The sequence below is a fragment of the Pezoporus flaviventris genome, unplaced genomic scaffold (assembly GCF_033815535.1).
Source record: "Pezoporus flaviventris isolate CSIRO_AGI_PZ_B2104156 unplaced genomic scaffold, CSIRO_AGI_Pfla_v1 ptg000036l, whole genome shotgun sequence".
Classification (NCBI taxonomy): Eukaryota; Metazoa; Chordata; class Aves; order Psittaciformes; family Psittacidae; genus Pezoporus; species Pezoporus flaviventris.
In genome coordinates, this window is record NW_026892584.1 from 13,157,045 (window position 1) to 13,174,375 (window position 17,331).

The following is a 17,331-nucleotide window of genomic DNA, read 5'->3' on the forward strand; positions in this document are numbered from 1 at the left end:
TTTTCAATTTAGTACAGGGCAATAGTAGATGTTTCCCAAATTAAGCAGTTCTTCACTGAAGATGTTTTAAAACCATATGCTTTATCCTAATGCAAAGAGAATTAAGCAATTAAATCTGGTATTCGTTTCATAGTTGACTGGGTAGCTCATGTTCAGCATGCCTGCTGTATTAGCTAGTTAAATGCACTTAAACAAAATTTCTCTTTCAAGCTGTTTTATAAAAGGGACACTGTAAAATATAGGATGACCTTTCCAAACTGAACTCCTGTAAGACATTTGTCCGTGTTCCAGTGGAGCGTTACATGGAGATACGTGCCAGGTTGCTCACAGAAAGATCAGAATGCCAGGCCCAGCACTCACTCGTGAGCTGTACCGAGAAAGCGCAGCAGCCCAGTCTGGTACATCTGGCAGAGGCAGCTGCGTGTTATGCCGTGTGGAAAGCTGTCCTGCATCGGTGCCAAAGAACTGGATTAGACAATCTGACAGGACTGTGCTTCTATCTGCAAAAGCAATTTTCTAATCTGGTTTTCTGCTTTAGAATTACATGTTTCTTCTCAAAGCTGATGCTGTTGTCCAATATGAAAAGCTATGGCTCTTAAACACAATGAAGATGCAATTTGCAAAAAACACAGCAGGCCTCATTCAAAAAATTGAAGGAAAAATAAAAACTGCCTTGGTTGCTCTCATTACTATTTCTCAGACAGAAAACATGGTGCAGAAGAAGACAGTGGCAGTCTGGTATCACTTTGTCAGACAGACGTTACAAAAAGAGCAGGAAAAAAACCTGAGCAGCGAGACTAAGCCACAGCAGGCAGTAATACTAGTTCCTGCAGCACATGGCTACCTCTCTGCATCACAGCCTTTCCTTGGGAGTTTGCACATGCAGCATTGACCAAAAAAAACCATTTCTATAATGTGGAGAAGCAAATGGTTTATCATGTTCATGAGAAAGGTTGTCTCAAGAGTTTTGTCCTTGGGAGGGTTAGGGACAGCAGCAGAGCTTAAATTCTGTTCTGTAAAGAGACAGTGAATTTTTCAGTGCATTTCTATAAATCCCAGCTTTCACCCCTGCTCACTGGTAAGTAAGAAAGTAATTCCCTGTCTGCTGTCATTTCTCCTGTGCTTGCTTCTGCAGCTGTTAATGACATAAGTGCATTGGATCTGCTTCTTAACCTGCTAGATCTCTTAGAGAAGAGCCACTAAATATGCTCACAACCACCAAATTGTTTAAAGCCAATGTGAAAGACATGTGTATACACGCACACACACAGAAAAAGCCTTGGTTTTCACTGAGTCCTAATAAAAAGGAACCCTTAGCAGAATCAACAGACAGGCAGAAGTGGCAAAGAGAGAAATTGTACTGAATATGCAGCCTTTAATTACATGTGGAAACCTGTCAACTGGAAGCTTGCTGAAAGAAAAACCCAACAAAATCCCACCAGTGCTCCGTAGTCATTCAGTCACTTCATATATAAAGCATTTTGTGAATTTTTCAAGTCTGTTTTGAAAGACTGTTGCAGGGCTCACACCTGCTACTGGAGAAGCAAGCAAGCACCACTGGAAGTATAACGGAAGAACCCCCAGTGCCCAGGCTGCAGCCTCCCAGGCCAGCACAGCATCAGGCAGGACTTTCACATCCCACTATCATACAAAAATAATGAAGTAGTGCCTGAGAAGCATGTGATGGGAGTTGAGGTCATGAAAGTAGAGAGGAATCTGCTCGTGGAGTCCAAAGGCAGGCTTCTACCTGGAGCATCAGCACCCAGGTATGTGTGTGTCTGGAAAGCTTTACATTTCTTGACAGTTTTAACCAAAATAAGAAACAAACCTCTTGCTCACAATTCTGAGTCCATATGCAGGAAGGAAGGGAAGTGCTTTCATGCCTGTCTGTAATGAGCCTCAAGCCTTATATTTCGAAAGCTTAGCTCCAAAAAATCACCCCTTGTGAGCATCGCACCCCAGGGTGATTTACTGAGAGATCTGTGCTGGGTTTTTGTCTTCCTGTATCCTCTACCTAAATGCAGCCTGTAACTGGATACTGAACTCTGACTTCTTGTCTATATGAAGTAAAACGGAACTCTGAAAGTCTTGATTGCAACCAGTGCACAAACCCATAGCTGTATGTTTCCATTGAAATGCCTAACTAGCCCTCTGACTACAAATCCAGATTTCTCTGGTAATGAACTATGAGGATCCAGAACATGAGCTACCTCTTTACCTGCAAATAGCTCTAAAGGAAAATACAATTTGGCCTTCCCTGAAAAAAAAAAAAAACAAAAAACAAAACCCAACACCACCAGCAAAACCAAATAGCCCATTTGCCTCTAAAAGCATTCCAAAATAGTTTCTAACTTCAATACCAATCCAAGTAAGAAAGTAGCACTTCTACTTAGTCCCCTCTCTGAGCAGATTCATGTACATCCATTTAATCATAGTTAGCCAGTGAGATTTTCTTACTCCTGGAACTTTTCAGTTGAGACATCTCCAAAATAATGTTACTTCCACCTGGCCCTTACTGCCCAGATGATGAGCACAGCTTTGATTTCCCCTTCAGTGCATTTCTGCCATGATTTACATTGTAGCTTTGTTTTCAGATCCAATTTTTATTCAATTCCTCCAGAAAGGAAAGCGTTTTTGATTGTTCAATAGGGACAGCACAATAGAGATGTTTGAAAACCAAGGACAGGAAGCTTGTAGCTGAGACTTCGGCTTTGCTGAGCTGCACAGTTTGATGTATTTCCCACTGAAGTCTGTGGGAGTCTTCATTAGCCTCAATGTGACTTAAAATGGCCTGGTAGCATAAGCTGCGTGCACCTCATGCACATAAGGCCATAAAAACAGGCAAGAAGTTATCTTTGGCTTCAATAACTCCAGCTGAGGGGAGCTGCAAAGCAACTGATTTCACCTTGGGCTAGTGCTTGGAAGCAATACAGTATTTACATGGGACTTAGTCTCATTTAAGCCCCCATCTCTTTCTCCTCGACACTCCCTTACAGAAATAACATAGGTGATGTAGAGCCAAGACTCACAGAGAGCATTAGCTTTCGCTTAACCCCTGATCTTATTTCTCCTTCACAAAAGCATGTCTTTCAGACTTTGTCAGTCACCCGTTCTGGTGACCTACATCTTGTCTTGTGCTTGTAGGTAACACATGGCTGGGGTGAAGACACGGACCTCCCAGGCATCACACGGGTTTCCCCGTAAGTTCCTTCCTGATGCATCTGCTCCCATAGCAAACATTGTGTCTTGTAACAGCCAAGCTAGAAAATTAATGCAGGAAAGTCCTTCACTTTTCCCTCCCAAATACAAAGGAAGTGTAGTAATAAAAGTGGTTCAGTATTTCCTGCTTTCAGAAGCTGAACAAATAGTGATCAAAGACAGGCATGGAACAGCAGACAAAAAGCTAAAAGCCTGTATGCTTTGGGGAGCACAAGAAACTGACAGTTAAAGCAAACTTCATAGCAAGCAGCAAAGGCTGTGGTCAAAACCTTCCACAGGCACTGATGATGTTGAATTAACCCACACACCCCAGGCTGGATTTGGAGCTAGGAAGAATGAATACTGAATACCTATTCTTTGGGAATCAGACCTCCTTCTTTTAAAAGCAGGTCTACTTGCAGCAATCCAAGGGATGAACTGCTTTAAAAAAAGTACGAAACAAATCACTGCCATGAGTAGGACAGCTGTGCTCAGCACCCACCTTCAGCTGCTAACCTTTTCTTAGGCTGCTGCTTTGCACATTTTCTAGTGGATCACCACAGTGGTATCTACAAGCTTTGAATTACTTCAGAGATTAACATAAATGTCACTGTCCTTACCAACATCTCTCCAGACACCTGATCCAAGGGCATGAAGCTCAATGGGAATCTTTGGTTCTGCTCTGGTGTCCTTTGGGTCCATTCCATTCCACCCTCTCTTTGCTTTCTCCAGGCTAGCCACATGAGCAAAGGAGACTCCCTTTGCTCATCTCCATGTAACATTATTGCTTATGTCTTTCAAAGACAGAAAAATGCTTCACCTTAAGGTGCATATTTAGAGACAGGCCTTGACAGAACAAATAGACTCACTACACAAGCCTTGGGCAAGCCACCAGTGTGGTGCCTCAGTTTCCCTGCCGGTACTTGTGAGATGGCACTCATACCACTCTTTAGAAACCATCAGGGCAACAAGGAAAAGCCTAATCTCACCCAACCCCTGGTGTTTTCTTGCCTCTCTCTTATCAAGGACCTCCATCATATACTCCCTCAAATCCTAATGGAATATCTTTAAATAGAGTTTTTTTAAGTACTTTTTCACTGTGGATCATAGAATACAGGTTGGAATGGACCTCAAGGATCATCTGGTTCAACCTTCCTGGCAAAAACACAGTCTAGACGAGATGACCCAGCACCCTCTCCAGCCAAATCTTAAAAGTGTCCACTGTTGGGAAATCCACCACTTTCCTGGGGAGATTATTCCAATGGCTGGTTCTTCTCATTGGGAAAAAGTCTCCTCTCCTCTCCTACTCGCCAGGGAGTAACTGGTACTCATTACCCCTCATCTTTTCCATGTGACTCCTTCTGAAGAGCGTCTCTTCTTTGCAATCATCCTTTACATACTGGAACATGGTGATAAGGTCTCCCCATAAGATTCTTTTCTCAAGGCTAAACAAATGCAGTTCTCTCAGCCTTTTCTCACACAGCTTCCCAATCCTTGGATCATCTTTCTTTGCTGCCCTTTCCTGGACCCTCTCCAGCCTGTCCACATTTTTTTGTATAGTGGGGACCAAAACTGAACATGCTACTTCAGATGTAGCCATACAAGCACTGAGTGGGAAAATGAAAAGCCAGCATCCTGTTAGCTTTCTTTGTGGCAGCTGCACACTGTTCACTCATATTAAGCTGCTTGTCTACTAGGACCCCCAGGTCCATTTCCACACAGCTTCTCCCAGCCAGGGAGCAGAGCCCAGTGCAGGAACTGCCAATGGAAAGCTGCTGCCCTGAGCTTGTGCAGCAATTCAGAGATCAGCAGCATCACTGTTCTTGGCAATCTGTAAGGTATGAGAACACAGCTAAAGCCCAATTATCTCCAGTGCTTCCTCTCCTCTCCTTTTTTCTTTTTAACTAAGTCTTCCCTATGGTAGCATGTACGAAAGCGTGCTCCTTTCCAGACAGTTCTAGGAGATGGAAGGGACAATGTCCACTTAATGGAATAAGGAATAAGCAGTAATCAGAGCAGTGTCAACTACTCAGTGTTAAAGGCTGCACTGATGTGCTCCTACCTACACTGATCAGCAACTACCCACCAGCAGATAGGCTCTGCGCAGCTCTTCATCAATGCAGTAATGGTTTGTGATAAAGCCAAGCCCTCAAGCCTTCCATTTCTGTAGAAATGTAGAACTTTCATAATTGAGTTAATAAATTCGTATGCAGCAACGGAATAGCTAAAGGTTGGGCTGGAGGTATAGCAAGACATTTTGCTATATTCCCCCCAAAAAAATTATAAAACCAAAAATGAGTGCTGCTCCCAGCTGTAGGCCTTTCCTCATAATGAGATGTGCAGCCGAAGCAACTACTAACTTCAGTTTTTTAAAGAAGCAGTAGCAGTTTGACTGGGAGGTCTTCTTCCAGGAGCAGACTAGCACATGGAAGCATAAAGTTAATAAGGGCTTGAGTGCTTCACATCATTACAGAAACGACTCCACACGTCATCAACTTGATTGCTTTTTTTAATTATAATTGTCAAAACAGCATGAAGAAAACCCCCTTTGGATCCACTCAGCACTAAATGCAGCCCCGACAAATGGCTGCTTCCCTCCATTAAGCAATATTTCAAAAAGGCAAAAAAGTAATAATTAAATTCCACTGATGAATAATTACTTCTACTAAATAAAGAGAAACAAACACTACTGGCCTTAGTGGTTTTCACATCAGCTACCCGAGCTGCTACTGAACCAAATGAACATCTGAAACTTACTCTAAACTCTGAATGTGATCAGCTAAACATAACTAGAGAGAGCTTCAGGCTTTTGCTCCCTTCTGCACGTCTGCTTCCAGGAGGCTCCTCCAGCAGAAGCGGAGAAGTCACACTGCATGTGAGGTTACTGCAGTATCACAAACTTAAGCTGGTTATTTGTTTCTTCTTTATTTTAAAAGCTACAATATTCAGGTAGCTGAAGGAAAAAACAACCTCCGGATTTTGTCTGTTCATAAATCCATCACAACAGCTTGGGGGGGAAACAGTAAATAAGATATTGGAAGAAGAGCACAAGAGGCCAAAAGAAGAGTACCTGCCTTTGGATGTGCTATTTGCAACCGAAGCCAGGTACCAGGCTGTGATATTGGTACGTGGTATTGATTTGTTCTTAATCCAGAGAAATGCCCCTGTAATGAACTCTGCTGTGCCTTTAATGATTTCATATTGAAGGATGTTAGGTGCCTTGCTCATAACAGAGTAACAGCAATTCCAAAAATAGCAAGCCTCATAATAAAATGTTATTGAGGAGCCTGAATTTCAATATAAAAGGGACTCTGCAATACTCAAGGGCTTACTAGATACAAATGCATACTTTGAAAAGTTGTATTAAAGTCATGTTGGTGCCTGAGTTACAGAGGAAATGTGAGATGCTACTCCAGGGAGCAGCTGAGCCCCAGGTCCCCTGGAAACTTTTAGGCAGATGTGATACAGGCTGGATTTACTCCCACCAGATGAATGGGGCTGGATGCCTAGAAAGCAATGAGATGCTTTTGCAAGCTGCCTGCGAGGGACACGGTGCTCCTTGGTGACAAACAGGGACAGCACAGCAACAGGGTGCTGGACCAGATGCCATGTGCCTGATGTTGGCTCTGCCACTCACCCCCCAGCCTTAGGCAGGAACCTCCCAGTAGGCCACCAACAAGCTGCCATTGCAACTGGTGCAAGTAGGCTTGCAAGAAAGGGAAGCCACCATCAGCTCACCAGCGGGAAGAAGCCAGCATCCTCACAAGCTCAGGGCCACCGCAAATTGCTCAGAGCTGCGAGCACCAGGTCTAGGGTGGACCTCACTTAGAGGTGAATCCTCAGCTTTAGCTTCACCAATGCAGCAAACAGCAGCCCAAGTTGAGCCTGACAGCTCTGTCATGTTGAGAGTATAGAGATTTGGCAGAAAATAACCCCCTTGTGTTCCAGCCAGTCCTCAGAGATCAGAGGGCAGGGTGCAGCTGGGCTTAGCTTCCGATTACAACCAACCTGCCACTGTACATTTAGTCAGTCACATTTAGTAAGAACTTTCACAATTACAGATTCGCAAATAGTGCGGTTCATTGAAGCAACAGAAACACAGATTCAGAGTGTGTATTGCTGCTGCTATACAACACTGCCATTGATAAATTCACTTACTGCAGCAGCACTAAAATCCAAAGCTAGCCAATGATTGGTAATTCATTAAGCTTAGTTCCACCCAAGTATCTTCCAACGTAGTCAGAGATGCAAATTTTACTAAAGGGGAATCCCTGCTCTGGGGAGGAGAGAGGAGCAAGCCCATCAACTTGTCTGTAGAGTCATACTCTCATCCTCTGCCCATCTGGAGGGGTTCAAATACCAAATTTATCATTTTGAGAGAAGTGGAGATGAGACTGTAGTCAAATTGCCTGCTGCTGCTGTCACAGGTGTTGGGGGGGGCAGACACTTTCTCACTGTGATGCATTTTTTATATGTAAATGAGGGAGTTTCAATTGCCTTCTGTCAGGCTGCTCAAGGGTCCTGGGTCTTGTGCAAGGGCAGAACAGAAGGGTGAATCACATCTCTCCCTCTTCCACCGGGCTGAGGTGGGAGCAGTAAGGGTGCTCAGGCTTCCACCTGATATCCTAATCATCCCCATCAGGATGTTGCAACGACCACACCTTGTTAATCCCTTCACCACATATCTCAAGGCTTCGTTCCTACAGCAGCCAGGCTACCTGCAGTGTTGCAGCCTCCAAAACCTAAATCCACCCCAAAAAAGGGCTGTGGCAGTTGCTGCTTTTCCCCCATGTAGGGACAGGGATGCTGCAATGGTTGGGATGTGACAGACTGGGCCAGACATGCATCTCACCAGAGCAGGGCACCAGGGGCTACTCCTGCCCTCAGCCAAATAAGCCAGCTGATGGTGGTAGCATGTCAAGGACATCTCTGGCTTTCTATGAGCACTGCAGCAGTGCAGGATGGGCTACAATGAGAACAAAACAGCTTCCTTTCTCCCACCCTGCAGCCTTTCTTTCAGCACACAGCCCTATTCTTGGTCTGGACTGCTTTTGTCTCAAAGCACATCTCTGCCTGCAGCTCAGCCACTGTGCTTAGGACAGTGTCACTGGGCTCGACCACAACCCATTCTGTTTTGACTGGTGCCAAATCCCCTTTCTTGGGCTAGAGGTGCAGAGGGAAGACCCAACCCTGCAAAGAGCCACCTGGGAGCTGCTTCTGGCCTTCAAATAACTCCCCTCATGGCACCAAGTGGTTTCATTAAGAGCAAACTGGGGCATCTCCTGCCACCTCCAGTGGACTGGGGGGGAGGGGGGGGGAACACGACAGGATTTAATTAGCTGGAGGAGACAAGGAGTGAACATTTGCTTCCCACAAGCCCTGACAGGGAGCTCAGAGCTTGGCTTATAGGTTATCCAGGAGAGGTGTAGTCTGAAAAAAAAATCCATTAGCTCATTTATGTAAATAAAGGCGAAACTTATGTATAAAGGCATAATTGCCATAATTATAGCCTGTTTTTCTGCCCAGAAGATGGTGTCAGCAGGGCTGCCCCTGCCTGCAAGCTCCCAGCACAGGGTAGGTGGAAGTGCCTGAGGGTGCTGTGGCTCCTGTCTCCTCCCTCCAGGACCCCTTCCTGGACAAAAGTTGCATTAAAATCCAGGCCAGAAAAGTGAACCTGTTCCCCTGAGCTGGCTCTAAGCAGGTGATTCAGGAATTGCCTCCCTCTCTCCAAACCCCCTCTCTACTTTAGGCTAGTCCCTGCTTCTACTTAACCCACAGGCTGGCACCACTTTCCCCTCTTGGGAGATGACAGGCATCCTTGGTTCCTGTCTCCTGGAAGGACTCTGAATCTTAAAGCAGTGAAACAAGAGCATCTCTCCAGTGGTGCGTGGAGAGCAGAAGTTATTTGCATTCATGTTCCAGAAACCTCTGCTGCAAGAGCAGAATTAAGTTTACCCAAAGCTCCAGGCTAGAAAAAAGAATTGCTGATGCTAAATCAGAGGCTGCAGTTTGGTACCGATTTGTGTTTCCTATTGTTGGTTTCAGGAGAGGAGTGCACTAGAGTTCAGCAATTTTGTAAGGTTGTAACTCCTTTGAAGCAGTATTTTTATTGTTATTCAGATTATGGGCAGAATTTAAGTGGTGCCATCAGGACCACATGGAGCTTAGCACAGCTTGTACTAAAAGGAAGTTTTCAATCTAAGGGGACAAGGAAAAGGAAGTATGATTGGAGGGAAGAAAGAAACACTGATAAGAATTAATTTGTCGCCATGCTTAGCAGCCTTGAGCAGCAGCTCTCAGGTGCAGGGAAGCTTCGCTCTCACTCAGGCAGGCACAGGATGGACTTCCGCAGTGCTTCGTGCTCATCCACTGACATCCAGCACCAGCACCAGGAATCTCTGAGTATCCCATCACTTCACTAAACGGGTCACTGAGCTCTGCCAAAAACCCCGATGCAAGAGCTGTCCTCAAACCTCCTGGCAAACTGGGGACACAACACCAGGCTCCTGTATTCCCAGTCAGCACCTTAACCACATCCCAGGGACCCACGGCTCTGCCTGGGAAATACTGCTGCTTCTCACCCACGTTTGTTTAAATTCAATTTACTTCCAGTTGAAGGTAGCGTTTTTTGATGAAAAGGACACCAAGAGCCCACATTTGATGAGACTCTGATTTTAATAGCCCCATCCAGTGCCATTCACTATGGTAAGTGAACTATGCTTTACATTTGGGGTTTAGGGGTTTTTTTTGGTTGAAAAAATACGTATGCAGCCACCTTTGCAGTTGTTCTATGAGTTAGGGCTCCACTTCCTGTTTTGGGGTTCAGGACTGTTCCATTTGGAAGTGTGGACAAACCTCAGAAATGTTTCCTTTGAGTGCCACAGGCTGCTAAGCTAGAGCCCGAAGAACTGAATCATTCATGAGCCCATTCGCAGAGCACAAGGCACTCAAGGAATGAAAGAACAGGTCAGCCTTCAACTGACTGCTATTAAAACCTTTCATTAAAGTCCTGGAAGAGAGCAGCAGGAGAGGGAGGAAGAAGGAAAAGGAAATAAATTATAACCTCAATCACGTCTGTGGATCGATGAAGGAGGCATGGAAAATGCAAGGAAGGACAAAATGTGAATTAGCCTGGGATATCTCAGAAAGTTGGGCACATTTAAACAGGACAAGATTTAATTTAGATAAATATAAAATGGTACCTGACAATGCTCAGCATGTAAGAGAGGAATAACATGCAAGAGGAGCTGTAAGAGATGGGTGTGGAGGGACATGCTTTCAGGTATCATTTTGTAGTGGTATTAGCAGTTATTTTGGCCGGGGGTACTGAGCTGGCATCCTCTGGGAGTGGAGATAGAAGTTGCAGTCCTAATCCCAAAACCAGAGCCTGGTGCCTCACATCTCAGGCCATCACTGGTTAACACTGCATCCCAGAATGGGCAGCAAGAAATCAACCAACCTGTTTTATACCAGTGTCTAAAACATCCTGGGAAAACAACTTGTCAGTAAGGACTGCTTGGGAGGCTTAAAAGGTGATTAAACAGGCAGCTGTCCCAGGAATGTCCCTATTCTCCAGGAAAGGGGAGGCTTTGACTGTAATTAAAATATGCTCTATGAGCACATGAGCAGTGCAGGCAGCTCTCTGCAAGGACACCTCACACCGGGAGTCCCCCAGCACTCATCACATCCTTGCCATGAAACAGTTGCCTCAGTTTCTCCTGCAAAACAAAGCAAGAGGCTTAAGCTTAAGCTTTTTGGTACTGCCCTCCGTTCCCCAGAGGGAGATGCTTTGCACTGATGCGGGCACCTGCTTCCTGCCTGCATCAGTGAGGTGCCATTAGACATAAGTCTATTTATTTACAGCCAGTGGCAGGTAGGACACACAGCTGAATGTTAAGGGGGCACTGCTATGTTAAAGAGAAAGCCATTTGCTGTTTGGTAAAACAATTCCCCTTGGCTCCTCATTAATCCAGGGCTGAGAAGCCCTTTAGAAGAGGGGAGGCTGAAGTTGTGACTTCTGGGAGGGGGGGAGCACCCCTGACTCCCTACAAAGGGAGAGGACGATCTTTGCCTGGGAAGAGAGAGGGGACTTTAACTCTGGAAGGAAGAGCACATTTCTGTGGTGGCAGGTTTCAGGAGTAAAGGGGTTCCATCATTTCTCAGCACCGTAAGAAATACAAACTTAACCTGTAAAAGTTCCTGCAGGCGGTGGAAACCCTCCAGCATGTCAGGAAGAGACACAACACAGATACAGTTAAATGCACACACACACCTATGGCCAAAGTCATGAAGAGTCACTCCACACTCCCTGCACCCCAGGGTCAATGACTGGTTTGGGCTGGCCTCTAACCACAGAGGGGTGGGTGTAAGCAGCTCAGTGTGACCCTCATGCTCCCATGCAGCTGCTGTAAACGTGCTACAGCCATCCGAGCCACCTCCGGGACTGCAAGGGGGAGGGTTAAGTTTTGCTGTCCAACAGGGGGACACAGCAGCCATTGGCAGGACCAGGCCCTTCTGGGACACCGGGCTCTCTCTACACTCTGCGTAGGCAGAAACTGCTTTCCCCTTGTCAGTTTGCTACTTAAAAAATTGAAGCCTGGAAATGCCTGATGCTCAGCAGCTCTTTTTCTGCAGGCAGGAGCAGTAATCAGAAGACAGAAAGCTGCAGATCCTGATGGCCTTAGAGTGTGTAATATCCTCTTGCTAATGCAGGCAGCCAAGAAAGCAATAGGAACAGCTTCCTGCACAGGGAGTAAGAGGACTTCAAAACCCCAGTGTGTCTCATGATCTGCTATGATGGAATGAGTCACTGTATGAATTTGGTGGGCATGAGCATCTCTGCTGTTCCTGTGATTATAGCTCATTTGAGAGCATCATGCCCTCTCCCACCAAGGAATTTGCCATTTCTAGACGCACCACATGAATCCGCTTCCTGTTGTCTCCTTGGCCAGCTGAGCAGTGCCCCTGGCACAAACACCACCTCTTCTCCTGACAAGGCTTTAGCACAGAGCAGCAGCAGGCAGACATGCACCTCTGGCAGTAGCAGCTCATGCAGCCAGCAGCCCTAAGAGCAGCTCTTTAATAGCACAGGAGCCAGCCCGAGACCCTACAGCAAAACCTGCCACACCAGGAGAAGCTGTTGGTCTCAGCTCACATGCACCTGCGCCTCAGTTCAGCACCAGCACTCCCCAAGGCATCTCTTGTCGCTGCTTGGTGCAGAGTGGCAACAAGCAGCACAGAGCACCTGGCATCTTCTCCCAGGGGTGCACACACACACACATGTACACATGGAACCCTGCAGAGGTTTCATGGCAGGAAAGGAGAGAGTGTTCACCTTTGCCATTTCCTAAGCACAGTGTATTAGTCATATCTTGCCAGGGAGGAGAGTATCACTGTCTGCTCCTTGTCTTTCTCTCTCCATTGCTGCAGCCCCACCCAGTCCCAGCACAGCAGGAAAACCAGGACATTACAACCACCACTGAAGGGAGATTTTATAAATGGTGAAAGAAAGAGGCACTAGGGCCTCCATAAGGGGAAAATTCCTCCCAATTAAACGGCAGGAGGAGCAGAAAGGGCATGGTTTGGGTTAGAAGTCATCGTGCAGGGGACGTGTTGTCTCTTGTTTGAAACTGCAGCAACAAGATGACCACCCCTTGCAGATACTATTTACTGCTACATCAGTTTTCCCTTTTATTCCTGGTCAAATTGCACTGACCACCCAAGCACTCCAAGAGAGCAGACCACCAGCTGAGCTAATTGCTGCAAAGAGCAATTAGCACACCCCACATCTCCAGGTGCAGAGTGGAAGAAATCTGCACTCTTGCCTGAGAAAGGCAGCAGCACCACCCAGAGGCTGAGGCTGTGTGGCCCATGGGGATGCTGTAAGGCAGTAATTGTACCCTAATCACAGACACTGCAGAAGCAACAAATTAAAACAAGAGAAACAGCTTCTAAGCAATTGCTTCATGCTGAAAGACACTGTGCTACAGACTGCACAGACACCACCTCATGATAGTCTTGCATAAGGGGAACTAATTTCCTTTTAGGAGTGGGAAAGGGTGACTGGAGCCACTCAGCACCCCTCATGACACAAAGTGGAATGGGATGAGGCATGAGGAGTTGTGGGCATTTCTCTTTATGACGTGGCAAAACAACTGTGGTGGTACAACAGCTGTTTAAAACACCCTGTTAACAGAGCCACCTGTGCCACCTTCTGTGCTCTGGCTGCAAGCACAGAACCCCAGCCCACCCCACGCCTCCAGTCCTACCTTGCTGAACACCCCTCCAGGATGAGCCCTCCTGGCTTAATTCATGTTCCAACTTCAACTCACATCTCCTGAAATAGAGCAGCCAGAGGCACACATAGGTCTGAGGACCAGGCCTCATAAATGGGCACCACCCCATCCCCGTCTTACCCAGTGCATCCCAGGAGTGCATCTGCCCTCCCCAACTTAGCAGTGGCACTGGCTCATCAAACTGCTACTGAGCCACCCAGGCCTGTCTCCTTGGTATATGCCCATATTTGTGGCTTTTTTAGCTGAAGTCCCTGCTCTGAGCCAAGGTCAAGCCCTCAGCTTCAGTCTTGCACAACCAGTGCCTTGCTGCAGCATGAAAATCAGGCATGTTGCTGGGGCTGGAAGGAGAGACCTTCCTTTCTAGGCAAGGGAACACCAGAGCGTCTTGTACTGCACTTCCCTGGGGCTTGGTGACTCCATGGCCCCACTGCCCACAGAGCCAAGCAGCTTGAATTAGATTCACTTAAATTACAAGAGTTGAAGTCACAGCACACTGTGCTGAGCCCTGAGAGCCACCGAGCGGCAAGCAAATGTTTAGGTGCAAGCAAACGTTTTCATATGGCCAGATACAGGCGTGTTTGAAACTGGTAATGTGTAACTTTCAACCCTAAATCCTACAGGGTAAGAAAAAGGGGACACATGTGCTTTCTTTTTGACATGTCTGTGATGTAAGACAGACAACCTACTCTACAGCACATGGAAGAAATACCCCACACCACTGCAGTAGCCCTCCTCTGTCTTTATAGGCAAGGCAGAAAGGGGAAAGATTTCCACTACCTTCGGGGTAAGTGGAAGCAGATACAGGAGAGCACAGAAAAGCTCTGAGCCAATTTATACCTCCAGCTGATCTTCTTAAGCAGGCCTGACTGGTAATGAGGCAGCAGCTGGGCGAGCAAGGTGAATGCAAGTTACCTGGTGGCAAAGGCCTTGCTCTGTTTGCCCCAGCACTTTGCAAGTGATGAGAAAGTGCAGCCTGTTTGGCAAAGCTAAGAGAGGTCACTAATCATCCCAGTGGGCGCAGCGAGGTGTACCACAGACCCTGAAGCAGTGCTGGGAGCACACACCTCCACGCACAGACCACAGCTGACATACAGTACCTGGTAACCTGAAGTTCTGCAACTTCAGCTCTCAGGGTGCCACAGGCAGGAGCAGTCTGCAGCACCCTCCTGCAGCACACCACAACCAGGCTGGCAAGATCAGTGACACAGAACAAGGTTCTTCCCCAACTTTCTTCTCAGCCTGGTCCTTCAGACCAGGATCTGAGGAATCCATATAACCCATCCAGCTCACAGTACCCCTTCACTTTTGGTACACAGAGTAAGTACAGAATCTTAAGCTTTATTTTTCTATTGGCCAGCAACATAAACTGGTTAAAAAAAAAAAAGCAATGAATATTATTACACAGAGAAAAAGTATAAAACAACTCAATGGACACAAGCCAGCTTAACTGTTCATATCTCATTCTTTCTGGCCTCTCCCAACCCTGTACAATGTATGTGAAGGGAATGGGCAAAGGCAGCTGTGAAGATACAGCTTAAGAAACTAGAAATATTGCCTCAAGCAACATGCTCAATGTTTTCCTCTTAGTTAGTAGTCAATACTTATCAGGAACTTGATTATAAAACAAGAAATAGAGTTTTCTCCTTTAGATCATTATACAATAATTTAGATTTCTTTCTCCTCTTTCCTTCTGCTGTGGAACCAAGGATACGCATCAGTTCTTCCCCCTCTCTTTCTGCATTTGTTAAGGATTCTTTCATGGGGCTGATGATGGGGGAGTTTCAGATTGATCTGCTCTGAATTTTAACTTGTCACCCTTTAGTGTTAGTTCAAGATCTCTGCTCTGTGAACTAAAAACCCCACAATGCTGCAAGACCCTTTAGGTTTCTGAATGATTTTGCTCATGTTAGCTGCCCGCTGCCAAGAGTCAGGGCTCAGCCAGCACCACTAAAAGGCCAGGTCATTTATAAAAGGGCTTGTCTTCACGGCTTAGAAACACCAAAGCCCCACAGCTCTTTCTGCTTCATGGGTTAAAACAAAGGTGAGGGCAAGACAAGAGGCACACAAGATCCTGTGACATGCTAAGACCCTGCTGGCATCATGATGGCACAAAGTCCATGGCAGTGGTGATGTCTATGTCCTGTAGGTATCCAGAATCCCAGTGCAGAGATAATAATTAATTAAAATTTATTAACAGACAGTTAACCCAGCACTGCAAATTTACCAAGTGCACTGGGGCAAGTGGCTGATGTCAACTCTCCTACCTTGTCAGCAGTGACCAGTCAAGTGGGCTTCCAGATCCCATTAAAGCCAGAAGACCCTCAACTGATTAATGAGCTCTTTGGAGGCTGATGAAACATTTGTATATATTAATTTCCTGCACAAGAGAGACAAGCCTGGAAGTTTTAATTAGAAAAATCAAGCCAAGGGCATCTCTCAGCATTTAAGAGATACGAGAATGCGTTTCCACTAACTGAACAGGCCAAAGGGTAGCAATACATGCCAGCTCCCGAAACAGACCAGTTCTTCACCAAACCTCAGCAGGGGATAGGTAGGAGGAAAGAGAAGTTCTCTCACTCATACTGGAAGCCACTCAATAAAACAGACTAGACCCATAAGAATTAGACAATAGTCCATCATCTTAGCTCCAGAATCACTAGGAGGCAAAAGACCTCTCATGGCTCTTAATGGCACTGTGCTGGGGGAAGCTTCAAGGAAGAGGAGGAAGGATTGCTGAGAAGTCCTAAGGCACCCACATCTTGGCAACACCAGTCATGACAAGATTTCAACTGCACCAAGTTGTGCTCCCAGTCAGGAGGGAGAGTAGCTCCTGCCCCAGGCAACCAGGCAGGCATCTTCTCAGGTGGAGAACAGCCAAGGACATTGGTGCATGCTTGGGAGGAGGGAGAGAAATCTTCCATGTATGAGACACTCAGCTCTGGCTCCAGCTCAGCACAGAAACATCATCTGTCCTCACAGTCAATGGTTGGTGCTGCTGAGCCACTTCTCAGAGAGAAAACCATGGGTGTTGTATAGCATCCTGATACCTTCATGCTGACTCACAAAAAATCTCAAGAGAAATGGCCCTGGATAAATCTTGCTTCATAGTTGTATCAAGGCACTGTTTCGCTAAAGCTTCTAGCAGAAGATCCACAGCTCTTTTGTTTCTTGATAGTGAAGAGGACCAGCTGAACTCCTAGCTGCCTTCTACATAACAAGGAGAGTAACCTTCCCCCAAAGGGGCATGTAAGGCGCTGCGTGGTTTGAAAGGCATTTAATTACAGAGCCAGTCCTCAGGTTTACAGACACTTCTGTGGTGGTGGTGGAGGAGAGTGGTCAGGTTGGCAGGCACTAAGGGAAGAGGCAGAGGGGAAGCAACAGAGTTCCCGCAGCGACTAATATGGTTCTGACTTTAAACTCTTGTACAAGCAGCAGGTGAAAATCATCCCAAAGATCTATGGGGTGTAAAGAGAAGAGAGAAATGCATGAAAAAACAGAATGGATGCACTGGAGCTTGCAAACTAACAGTCTGGACCCAGCAACTAGCTCCTGCCTGGGGATACCGCATTCCAGTTTGCAATAAATAGCCGGAGATAACACAATATGTGCCAATCCTCAAAATCAATCACCAGCAGCTTCTCTGGGGTGTAATGTGGCTACTTGCCAGAACAAAGGGGAAGATGAGGAACTCCCAGAGAGACATCTGCATTTGGAATAAAAGAATATCCTGTGCCTTGCCTTCTAAAATGGGAGGGAGAGACATCCATATCCTACCTCTTTATTTGTCATCCTCTCCCAAATCCTTTGCAGAAGCACAATGCTATTCTTCAACATGACA

The 17,331-nt window shown here is 46.3% G+C and overlaps 2 protein-coding genes across 4 annotated transcripts in view; both read right to left on the reverse strand.

Annotated features, from left to right (window-relative positions):
• Positions 1 to 17,331, reverse strand: part of RPLP2 (ribosomal protein lateral stalk subunit P2) — a 142,669-nt gene that overhangs the window by 1,273 nt on the left and 124,065 nt on the right. The window lies entirely within an intron of this gene.
• The window catches only part of CD151 (CD151 molecule (Raph blood group)), a 33,310-nt gene continuing 30,790 nt past the window's right edge, over positions 14,812 to 17,331 (reverse strand). For all 3 annotated transcript variants that reach the window (XM_061463145.1, XM_061463147.1, XM_061463148.1), the window contains one exon: positions 14,812 to 16,948. In XM_061463145.1, the coding sequence (XP_061319129.1) occupies positions 16,889 to 16,948 (60 nt within the window). In that variant the 3' untranslated portion in view covers positions 14,812 to 16,888. The remainder of the gene's footprint in view (positions 16,949 to 17,331) is intronic.